The sequence below is a fragment of the Pelodiscus sinensis genome, chromosome 16, assembly GCF_052426305.1.
Source record: "Pelodiscus sinensis isolate ZL-2025 chromosome 16, ASM5242630v1, whole genome shotgun sequence".
Taxonomy (NCBI): domain Eukaryota; kingdom Metazoa; phylum Chordata; order Testudines; family Trionychidae; genus Pelodiscus; species Pelodiscus sinensis.
The window spans coordinates 21,803,143-21,815,338 of record NC_143067.1 but is presented as its reverse complement, the minus strand read 5'-3'; the positions used below and the strand labels follow the sequence as shown (position 1 = coordinate 21,815,338).

General features: G+C 41.5%; 1 protein-coding gene across 2 annotated transcripts in view; it reads right to left on the bottom strand.

Moving 5' to 3' along the window:
• The window catches only part of LOC106732388 (uncharacterized), a 135,373-nt gene extending 126,619 nt beyond the window's left edge, over positions 1–8,754 (bottom strand). The window contains exons 1-2 of one of the 2 annotated variants that reach the window (XM_025187467.3): positions 8,617–8,754; positions 107–270 (exon numbers count right to left, since the gene is read on the bottom strand). In XM_025187467.3, coding sequence (XP_025043252.2) covers positions 107–270; positions 8,617–8,689 — 237 coding nt within the window. In that variant the 5' untranslated portion in view covers positions 8,690–8,754. The remainder of the gene's footprint in view (positions 1–106; positions 271–8,616) is intronic. The other variant, XM_075900291.2, reaches the window with a different exon arrangement.
• Between the last annotated feature and the right edge of the window lie 3,442 nt (positions 8,755–12,196).

The following is a 12,196-nucleotide window of genomic DNA, read 5'->3' as shown; positions in this document are numbered from 1 at the left end:
AACAATTATATAAGAAATACTGATTATAATACTGACTAGAAATAATAGCAGCATAAATGGTCTTTGCAATTAAGCTTTAAAGTGATACCCAGTTCACAAGATTTACCTTTTCTGATGCATTACTGATTTTTAACAGTTCTGTATCTCGATATTGTTTGCAGTATCTCAACGCCTGAGTCCAAGTCCCAGTGCGACTCGTCTCCATGCAATAACAATTCCCCTGCCAATAGTGCCAGCAGGGTGCTGGAGGACAATTCAATCTCAACTTAACTTTTAGGGAATTAAAAAACAAAACCGTGACCTTGCTATATGTAAAGCGTATCCAGACAGAAACATGTTTATTCAGACACAATGTTCAGCTAAACAATTTTTTTTTGCTATACTTCCTATCAGAAGCTTTTTGAAAAAAAAATGTCTGTATGTAGAGAAAACACAAAGATGAAGTTTAGTTCCTGGTAAATTATTAATTTCAAATCTGCTCCTGGGTTTTTCCTAATTAGCTGTAAAGTGCCTGCTCTATATTGTATATCTGGGACAACTGCAAATTTAAGGCCTGTTAATGAGACTTTATAAACTTACAGTGTCCTAAAGGTCTGACAGTTTAATGATTTATAAATGTATGAACACTCTGAATCTTGCAATACCTCTGTTAAAACCAAATGCCACCAAACCATGCGCAAACTCCTTCAAATGGAGCTGGCTCCCATGTTAGGTAGGGAGATGGAGTAGGTTCTTGAGTGGACTATGGCATTTGCCTGGGGGAGTGCAGGGTTGCGGGCTTGAGTCTGGGACAGCCAGCACAGCTAGCTTCCATATTAGGGAAGTGGGGTGGGTTTTAGAGAGGCCTAGGGTATACTTCGTATGTCCCACTCATTTTTGTATTTGTGCATCAACTATTAACTTTGGGTGCAGTCTTATTTTCCACTAGTTAAAAAAGTTAATGCTTATTCAAACCCATGGCAAGCATCATGCCTTTATGATATGCCACCAATGGCAGGAACTCAGGAACACTTCCATGTCCTTATTTTAAAAAGGACATTTTGAAGGGTTTTTTCCCCCTAAAATTAGTAGCTTGTCACTGGCATTTTTCCTGTCTGAATGCTCATAGTGTTCTTGTTGAAACCAATAATTACTGAGATGCTCAATTTAAACACAAAACTTAATGACGCAGCACACTTACTGAGCACTTGACAAATCAAAGAGCACGTGTGCATAGGCACACTCAAGTACATGTTGTACATTCCACTTCCTTACCCAAGCACACAGCAAGTTAGAATGCAGAAAATAAATTAATGAATAAATAAAGCACCATAGGCTAAATCCTTAAAGCAAATGCTATCAAATATGACAATTATCAGCCTGTGTTTAAAACCTAACTCTGACAATGTTCCTATAATTACCACACAATTTTCTTATTCTTTTACTGAATAAGGAAAAAAACACGCACTTGAAGAAACCTTTGTCATGATTATTCAACATTGGCATTTGTTCACTGGTTTGATAAGGCTGGAGAATTAAGAATACTTTTTACATTCTTAAATATTGTCGTCATTGCAAATATGTAACAGATTTTACATACTGAAATAACTTCTCTAATCTCAACTCATATGGCTACCCTATTCAATTATTTATACTTAACATTATTCCTGTAAAAACATACAAAATTAATTTAACAAATGCTGATTTATTCTACTGTGTAATAAACAGAAAATAAATATACTTCCTCCCAACCTTGAGGCAGATGTCTCAGTAAAACATGAACCTATTTCCTCCTGCAAATAGCTTCTCAGCAATGTGAATGATCAATTTTTTCTGTTTTACCATTCATCCTGTAGCATAAATCTGAGAATTTATATTATTAAACTATTAATCTCATTTGCAAATGTGAGTTATTTTACCATTTTTTCATTATTAGTTATTTCAGTTGCGGTGAAATATGGACTAACACCCTTAAAGACTCCCCCTTTATCTTCCTCACAGCATATCTCCATCTTGCCTATAGTATGACTTACAGGACTACCACAAGGCGCAAGAGTATAGTTCAGAGACAGACCTCAGTGATTCCTGTGTGATTCATATTATCCAAAAGAGCCACAGTAGAATGAAATTTATATATTAAATAGTAAATGAAGCAATGAAAATTCTCACAGCAAAGTCATTCACCAAATATTATTTTATCAACTACAGTTGGTTAACAACACAGTAAAAGCATAAGAACATAAGAACGAACATACTGAGTCACACCAAATAAATCCATAGTGCACCCACATCTTGAATACTGCCTACAGATGTAGGTGCTTCATCTCAAAAAAGACATATTGGCATTGGAAAAGATTTAGAAACGAGGAACAAAAATGATTAGGGGTTTGGAAAGGGTCCAGTATCCTGTATTCCAAATGCCTGAGAGGGAGTGAACAGAAAATCATCAAGTGATCCCTCTCCTGTCATCCATTTCCAGGCTCTGACAGAGACCAGAGACACATTTCCTACCCATCCTGGCTAACAGCCATTATTGGAACTAAGCTCCATGAATTTATGTAGTTCTTTTTAAACCCTATTAAAGTCCTGGTCTTCACAACATCCTGTGGCAAGGAGTTCCAAACGTTGACCATGCGCTGCGTGATGAAAAACTTCCTTTTGTTTGTTTTAAACCTGATACTTATTAATTTCATTTGATGACCCCTAGTTCTTATGTTATGGGAACAAGTAAATAACTTTTCTTTATTCACTTTTTCCACATCAGTCATGGTATGTCTGCTCTTTTCAAAGCTGAAAAGTCCTAGTCTCTTTCAGCTCTCTTCTTATGGGACCCTGTCACGCGGAGGTCTCCCCCTCAGGGTTACAGCCCCTTCATCATCGGGGGTGGCCTACATCCAAAGTCACCACCCTACACCCGTGTCCTTTAGCTTCTTAACCACGTGCCGGTCCAGCAGCTATATCGAACCCCGCTCCGACGCAGCGAGAGTTCGATTATGACCAATCGCACAACTAACACCAGGATTCCCCCGTCAAGGCGGTGGGGCAGGGGAAAAGGAGGGCCCGGACCCGCCCTCGCTCACGGGCCCCAGCCCAGGGCCCTAAGGGTACGGGTCGGCTCAGACCCGTCCTGGCTGACAGGGCTTCCTGCCGTAACGCGTCAGCCCACCAGCCTGCAAGGGTTCTGCCCTGGGCTGCTTCCTTTACCCCGCCCCGGTGTCTTACCGCGGGGAGGCTCACCTTCCCTTTCGCGGCCAGACTGCCGGCGGGCTCACCTCTAGCCAGCAGAATAGTGCGCCGCAATACCCCTGGTCCTACGACGGCCCCTCCGGCTTGGCTGTCCCTGCGGGGAGCTCCTTTCTCTCTCAACTCCTCTTCACCTCCTTTCCCCGACTATGGCGGCGGCGTTTTAAAATGTCCCGCCGCCCTTGTACGTCACCTGTCGGGAAGGGGCAGAGCCAACGTTCTTACGCTGACCTTCAATGCGCCCGACGTTCGGGGGGGCCGGGCCTTTCCGTGCTGCCCCCGCGCTCCCTGATTGCCGCCCGCACGCCGGCCGGCTCCGCTCTCCCCGGCGCAGCTCTGGAGCATGCCGCACACCGCTGGACTGCTCCCCCTTTGGCAGCAAGGAGCGCCTGCCCAGCGGGAGGCATCGTGCGGGGCGGGGATGCCCCGTCACAGACCCTTTCCAAACCCCTAATTATTTTTTTTGCCCTTTTCTGAATCTTTTCCAATGCCAATATATCTTTTTTAAGATGAGGCGACCACACTGTACACAGTATTCAAGATGTGGGTGCACAATGGATTTATATAGATGCAATAAGACATTCTCTGGCTTATTCTCTATCCCTTTTTTAATTATTCCCTGTTTGCTTTTTTTACTGCTGCTGCTGCATGTTGAATGGATGGTTTCAGAGAACTATCCACAATTACTCCAAGAGCTCTCTCTTGAGTAGTTACAGATAAATTAATCCACATCATTTTACACAAATAGTTGGGATTATTTTTTCCAATATGCATTACTTTACATTTATCAACATTAAATTTAATTTGCCATTTTGTTGCCCAATCACTTAGTTTGGTGAGATCTTTTCGAAGCCCTTCACAGTCTGCTTTGGTCTTAACTATGATGAGCAGTTTGGTGTCAGCTGCAAATTTTGCCACCTGTTAACCTCTTTCTCTAGATCATTTATAAATAGATTGAATAGGATTGGGCCCAGTACAGATCCTCGGGAGACACCACTAGTTACCTCTCTTCATTCTGAAAATTTATAATTTATTCCCAACCTTTATTTCCTGTCTTTTAACCAGTTATCAATCCATGAGAGGACCTTCCTTCTTATCCCATGACAACCAACTTTACTTAAGAGCCTTTGGTGAGGGACCCTGTCAAAGGCTTTCTGGAAATCTAAGAACACTAAATCCACTGGGTCCCCCTTGTTCTCATGTTTGTTGACCCCTTCAAAGAACACTTGTAGATTAAGGCATGATTTCCCTTAATCTACCATGCTGACTTTTCCCCAACAATTTATGTTCATCTATGTGTCTGACAATTTTATTCCTTATTATAGTTTCAACTAATTTGCCCAGTACTGACGTTAGACTTACTGTCTGTAATTGCCAGGATCACCTACAGAGCCCTTTTTAAATATTGGTGTCACATATGCTATCTTCCAGTCATTAGGTACAGAAGCTGATTTAAAGGATAGGTCACAAACCACAGTTAATAGTTCTTCAATTTCACATTTGAGTTCTTTCAGAATGCGAGTGAATGCCATCTGGCTCCAGTGACTTGTTACTGTTAAGTTTGTCAATTTGTTTCAAAACCTTTTCTAATGACCCCTTAATCTGGGACAATTCATCTTGATTTGTTAGTAATTCTGGTTAATAAATAAAATCACACTATTTTTTAAATATCAAGTGCTGCACAGAGTGATCTCAGCGTAGTGATCTCAGCATATATAAGCAAATGCTAGTCAGTCGACTAGTCGATTTTCCCCCCTCCCCCTGCTGCCTCTATCAGATAGAGGAGCAAAGTGGGGGAACAGGAGTACTTCAAAGCGGAAGCCCCGCACAGCTGAGCCTGGGATCAACTGTGCGACACTGCCGCTTTGGAACACCAAGGCAGTGTTCAAAGGAGCAGCGCCACATAGCTGATCCCCAGCTCAGCTATGCAGTGCTGCCACCTTGGCATTTCAAAGGGGCAGCCGCACAGCTGATATCCATGTCAGCTGTGTGGAGCTGTCCCTTCAAAACGACAAGGCGGCGTTCAAAGGGGCAGCGCCACACAGGTGGTCCCTGGCTCAGATGTGTGGCACTGCCATGCGAGGAGCCCAGGGTCAGCTGGGGACTCCCCAGCTGATCCCGAGCTCCAGCACGGCATTCCCGGAGAACCCAGGATCAGGTGGGGAGTCTCCAGCTGACCCCGGCTCCGCAAAGCATTTCAAATCAGCAGCGCAGAATGCATTTCAAGTCCCGCTGGGGACTCTTGTACATTTTAAAGCTGGCATGCTGCATGCAGCCCTGAGTCAGCGGGACTTCCCACTGGCCTCAGGCTGCATGCGGAGTTCTGCATTCCTCCTTTGAAATGTACAAGAGCCCCAATAGGGGCTCTTGTACATTTCAAAGGAGACCTGCAGGAGTGCCTATTGACTAGTCGATGGAAGTTCCATCGACTACTCAACTAGTAAATTAACCATAACTTAACATCCTTAGGCCAGATTTAACTATATATTGCTCCAATGTAAAACCTGTCTTGACTTAACTTGATAGAAGTTATACACTACAGTTGATAAATCAAGATTTTTCAAGTGCCTATTCACTTAAATGCAAGGGGAAGACCAGTCCTATACTTAAGATACTGGCCTGGGACGCACCAGAGCCACATTCAAGTCTCAATTTCTCTATAAACTTTTTTTGCAACCTTGTTTAAAGTCATTTAGCCTCAGTTTCAATACCCCACCTATAAAACATAACAGGTTTAAAACTTCATCTATTTAGACTATAAACTATTTGAGGCCAGGACTTTCTCTTACAATATGTTTGTAGAACAGTGCTTAGTCCAATGGGACCTAATATCAGCGAAGACACTATATAAGATATTTTAGATGTTATGTCTGATCTGCAATCCATTAACTGATGCATGGGAATGACAATACTTCCTTACCACAACAGGCTGAGATGATGTTTAACTCAATAATAAAAATCGGTTCTGCAACTATTCAATGCTCTACTCTCCCTGGAGTCTAAGGGAATTGAGGGTATTCAGCACCTTTGTAGGATTGGTTCCTTAATGAATCTCACAGGAGGTGTACAACAGAAGGGCTTAGTTACAATTAGCAGAAACTAGGGAGCAGTTGTCCCTGAATACATATGCATAAAATTTACAGTAATGACACTTTTGGAGAAAACAGTTCCCTAAGTCTTCATCAAACCCCCTACTTGCAAAGTAATGTTGATTTAAATCTATTTTATATCAGACTTCGATCCTTTCCTCCAAATGTCATGACAACAAATTAGTAGCGTAAAGCCAAATTACTGCTACATGAACTACAAAAATATTATGTGTAGATGTCTGAATTGATCTTAAATATTAGGCCATGGTGTGCAATCAATTCTGAAGCAATAGCCACTACGGGCATGACTATACTAGGAAATTATTTTGAAATAGTTATTTCGGGAGTTATTATTTCAAAATACAGCCTCTCTCTGAGTTATGAACGGGTTACGGACCAAACACTTGGCCATAACTCGAGCTGTTCATAACTTGGACCCCACTGAGTTACATGTGACCACGCTGTTCGTAAGCGCGTGTCAAGTTCGTAACTCAGGGACCGCCTTTTACGACCGCTCCATGGGAGCAGGAAGCGTCTGTAAGTTATTTCAAAATAGCGTGTCCACACTACAGGAAAGCCTCTAAATTAGTCTGATGCCGGGTCGCTTAATGTAAGCACACTACCGTGACTTAAAAGCCCCAGGAAATGCTCGGGAGTAGTTATTTCAAAATAGCAGCAGCGGGGTGTCCACACAACTATTTTGAAATAACCATTTTGAAATAAGCATTATTCCTTATGGAAAGAAGGAGTTATTATTTCAAAATAGCAAGCCCTGACATGCTGGAGCAGCCCTCTTCCCATGGCAGGCAGAGAAGCTAGCCGTAATCAGTAAGCATCACTGGTCAAGGGTGATGCTTATTGGTTAACCAGGTAACTATTCACATCCTTTATCAACTATGCCATTTGGTTTATTTATAATTTAGAAAAGAACACATCTCTTTGGGAGCACATACAATGTACACTCTAGCCAGACTCTGGGAGTTAAGTTTTGTTTTAAGAGGTGAACTAGCACTTCAGTACTGTAGTCAGTAGGACAGTACCTAAGACTATAACCAAAACTCTTCAAGTGAATTCAGTTAAATTAGGCAACAGTCAATATTAACCATCCAAAAATCAAAGTCACTTATTTTAAATTTTCATTATCATAATGACATAACTAAACTAGAAAAGTGGTCCTTACTCAAAAATTTATCATACGTACTATTATTTATTAATTATTCTGCAGCAGTGCTCGGAGGTACCAGTCAGGATCAAGGCCCCTTTAAGTAGACACCTGCACAGACACAAAGTCTATATCCACATCTGTCTCCACAAAAATGAGCTGTGGATATCTGCATTGACATCTGCGGATGTGGATACCCAGGGATATAAAGAAAATATCCACAAATTTGCAAGGTTCTAAATACAAAATTTGTAGCCGCATCCATAAACACAAAAATGCGGTTCAGTCCAGTACAGGAAGACAGTCACTGTTTTCAATAATAAAGAAAAAAATTGTTTACTTTTTAAGTGCCTTGTGCAAAGACAGTGGGCAAAGACTGTAGGATGGGCAAAGACTTCACAATTCCTAGATTGAGGGGAAGCCTAACAAAGTGCAAACAAAAGCAAATGTCGTGTGGTATTATCAAAAGAAAGCAAATAAATATATAAATAAGGGAGTTGATATTTGTAACTAGAGAGGCTATGGTTTAGTAATGGGAAGATATTTTTCAGTCACCCCTCAAAAATCATTTAGGCTCTGGAGTAGTTACAGGGTCACAGTCTTAGTACCTTTGAATATAATATACAAAATAAATACAGATTATCTTTCTCTGAGATAGATATAAAGCTAGCGAGCACGTAATTGTGATTTAATTTGTTTATTGGCTAAAATCGCCTTTTTTTAACATCTGCTCTTCTCTCCATTCAAATCTTGTTTCATATAAAATATTTCTATCCCTTCCCCCTACACACATACAAACTTTCTTGGATATTTATTACTTGCTTAACATTAGTCATAAAACTAGTTGCTTATGAGCTAGATATTATTAGCTTTGTTGTTTGCTCAATTATTTTAGTACTATTATATTGATATTAAAATATTATAAATCTGCATTGTTTCTTACATTATAATCGTTCTCTCTTATATTATGACGCATCATTACTTTGAAGCTATGTTACTGTTTTGCCTTTGTTATTTACAGCAGTTATTCCTTCCATGTATGTTTTATTGGTGCATGTATTGTGATTAATCGCTACTCTCGTGCACTGCCAGCATGAGTCATTGTAAGTACTTGTCACGCGCTCGTTGCCCGTCGCTCTTTACCTGCAGCCCATGGCACGCTCAGCTGCACTTGCAGCTGCGAGAGCAATAGCATTCCCGCCAGCCACTCAGCCATGCCTCACGCGCGCAACCGCGAGCTCCAGCTTCCAACGGCACACCTCCAAGCGGGTCAGGACTGCGTCTGCGCAAACGCTCTGGCCTCTAGAGGCGCCTCTTAGAACGCGAGAAGGAGTTGCGCATGCGCGCTCTTCCCGCCTGTGGGATTTTCCGGTTGCCTTAGGGCGCGTGGTTCTCCCCAGACGGCCATCTCGAGTCAGAAGCGTGGAACTCCCTGCCTCTCCCTCCTCCCCCGCCGTTGCACGGGTTTAACGCCTGCAATGCCTTAGAGTGCAAATAATCACCCTGGGGGCCACATGGCAAAGTGGAGTGTGCACGTGCCACATTCCAAGGTGCGAAGCCACTCGCTGTATTGAAGTCTGCAGCAAAATGTACAGAGCCTTATAAATCACCTCCCTATTACTAATCAGCATAGTATAGTGTAAGCAAGAGTAAAGGGACAGCCCCTCTCCCACCATAGCAGACAGTTTATATAGCTGGCTGGCTACCATAAAAAAAAAAAAGGATTAACAAAGAGCAAAGTCCCTGGTCCTGAAGCTCTTCACTGTCTGCAATTCAGGAATCCTTTATAATGCAAGGCATATTGTCAGTTTGTCAGTCTGTTTAGATGTTCCCTTCCCTCCAATTCACTAGGGCTACGTCTAGACTGGCATGATTTTCTGGAAATGCTTTTAACGGAAAAGTTTTCCGTTAAAAGCATTTTCGGAACAGAGCGTCTAGATTGGCATGGATGCTTTTCCGCAAAAGCGTCCGTGGCCAATCTAGACGCGCTTTTGCACAAAAAAGCCCCGATCGCCATTTTCGCGATCAGGGCTTTTTTGCGGAAAACAAATCTCAGCTGTCTACACTGGCCCTTTTGCACAAAAGTTTTGCACAAAAGGGACTTTTGCCCGAACGGGAGCAGCATAGTATTTCCGCAAGAAGCACTGATTTCTTACAGTAGGAAGTCAGTGCTTTTGTGGAAATTCAAGCGGCAGTGTAGACAGCTGGCAAGTTTTTCCAGAAAAGCGGCTGATTTTCCGGAAAAACTGGCCAGTCTAGACACAGCCTAGGGGTATGTCTACACTTGCAGCCTAATTCAAACTAGGGCTGCAAATGTAAGCATTCAGAATTGCAAATCAAGTCTGGGATTTAAATATCCCGTGCTTGATTTGCATCTTCCCGACCGGGAGCCATTTTTGAAAATTACAAGCCTGGGCTAACTGCCCGCGTCTACACTTGGCAGGGAAACGGGCGTTCAGAATAAAGCCTTATTTCGAACTACCTGTTAAACCTCATTGCAGAAGGAATAACAGGTAGTTCGAAATAGGGCTTTATTTCGAACGCCCGTTTCCCTGCTGTGTGTAGACGTGGGCAGTTAGTCCGGGTTTGTACATTTCAAAAAATAACACCCGGTCGGGAAGATGCAAATCAAGTGCAGGATATTTAAATCCCGGGCTTGATTTGCAAGTCCGAATGCCTACATTTGCAGCCCTAGTTTGAATTAGGCTGCAAGTGTAGACATACCTACGTAGCTGATACACCCAAGACGCACTAGGCATTTATCCAACTCCAGGGAAAGGCAGCTAGATTCACAATGGGTGCTGTGAATAGAGCTGTGGGAGAATCTTCCATTCAAACTGGTTTGTGACAGAAATTTAAGCTTTTGACACAAAGACTGCAAAAACTGTCCACTTTCTAGGTGGATGTTTTATGGTGGGAGGGGGTAACCAAATATATTACAATGAAAACATCCCATTCGGCCATGTCACCATGATGCCTCTTGGGAGCTGTAGCTTAGCTACTTCAGGACATCATTATCCTCAATGAGCCAACTCTCTGGCCACACTGCATCTCTAAATGGAGTCTAGGCAGGAGTCAAGCCCACTGAGGAGAATATGACATCCCAACTACAACTCATTTGAAGCAACATGGTGGCATTTCCAAATCAGAAATGTTCTGTGCAAGTTTTCCAGTTGAAAATTTGTGGGTTTTTAATTTTTCACCCAAATTTGAATATGTCCATAGAAAAAACATCTGACCAGCCCTGTATATAATAGTTTGCTTATAAAATTATTTAGGGCTCCAGATAATTTGTCACTCAGTTTCATACCAGTAAACACTTCTATACTGATCACGAGAGTAACACTACCATTTTCAACACCTGTAAGAGAAAGAAGGATAAGACAACTTTGAGATATGCAAAGAGCAACTTTCAGCAGAGAGTTTAACTGCTTCTGATTTGGTAAGAAAAGGCATCCCTCTTTGCTTATCTAGTAAAACCTCTTCCCCTGATTTAAATCTGAGAAATAATAATACACAGGACTCTAAAGATGAAATTTACTAATATTTTTGGTTAACATTTACCCTTAAAATACACTTGTAATTGTTTGTCTTTGTGCACTCAGTTATTGCAGATGCATATGTAAATAGGTTAACTATGCAATACACCGGTCTAATTTATATGATCATGTGATCATGTAGTGATTGACAATTACTCCTTTAATTCAAATGGAAGAGGCTTTCCTTTGGAAGTTCATATTTGTAACCATGGTCCATTCCAATGCAGTCAAAGACTAATTGCCATTGCATGTATAAATACCCACACCTGGCCAGTTTCATGATCACTTACCTAGTTTGCACTTGCAGTCATCATATAGAACATTCAAATTAGGCACACAATTATGCACACATAGTAGGACAATAAAAAAGTTCAGTCTCCAGAAGTGAGGCTCACTATTTTGAAAAATCTTATTTAGTGCCTAGGTACTAGCTGGCAAAGAGATGAGCAAACAGATTAGATTTATACCCGGTATGTAAAATAATGTCCAGTTATGTTGATGCAGAGTTTCAACATAGAAAAGAAAATAAGAACATAAGAATGGCCATACTGGGTCAGACTAAAGGTCCATCCAACTTCCATGAATGTATCTACTTCTTTTTTAAACCCTGTTATAGTCCTAGCTTTCACAACCTCCTCAGGAAAGGAGTTTCAAAGGTTGACTGTGTGCTTTGTGAAGAAGAACGTCCTTTTATTTGTTTTAAACCTGCTGCCCATTAATTTCATTTGGTGGCCCCTAGTTCTTATATTATGGGAACAAGTAAATAACTTTTCCTTATTCACTTTCTCCATACCACTCTTGATTTTATATACCTCTATCATATCCCCCCTTAGTCTCTTCTTTTCCAAGCTGAAAAGTCCTAGTCTCTTTAATCTCTCCTCATATGTGACCCGTTCAAAACCCCTAATCATTTTAGTTGCCCTTCTCTGAACCTTTTCTAATGCCAGGATATCTTTTTTGAGACAAGAAGACTACAATCTGTACGCAGTATACAAAATGTGGGCGTATCATGGTTTTATATAAGGGCAATAAGATATTCTCTGTCTTATTCGCTATCCCTTTTTTAATGATTCCTAACATCCTGTTTGCTTTTTTGACTGCCGCTGCACACTGCGGACATCTTTAGAGAATTATCCATGATGACTCCAAGATCCTTCCTGATTAGTTGTAGCTAAATTAGACCC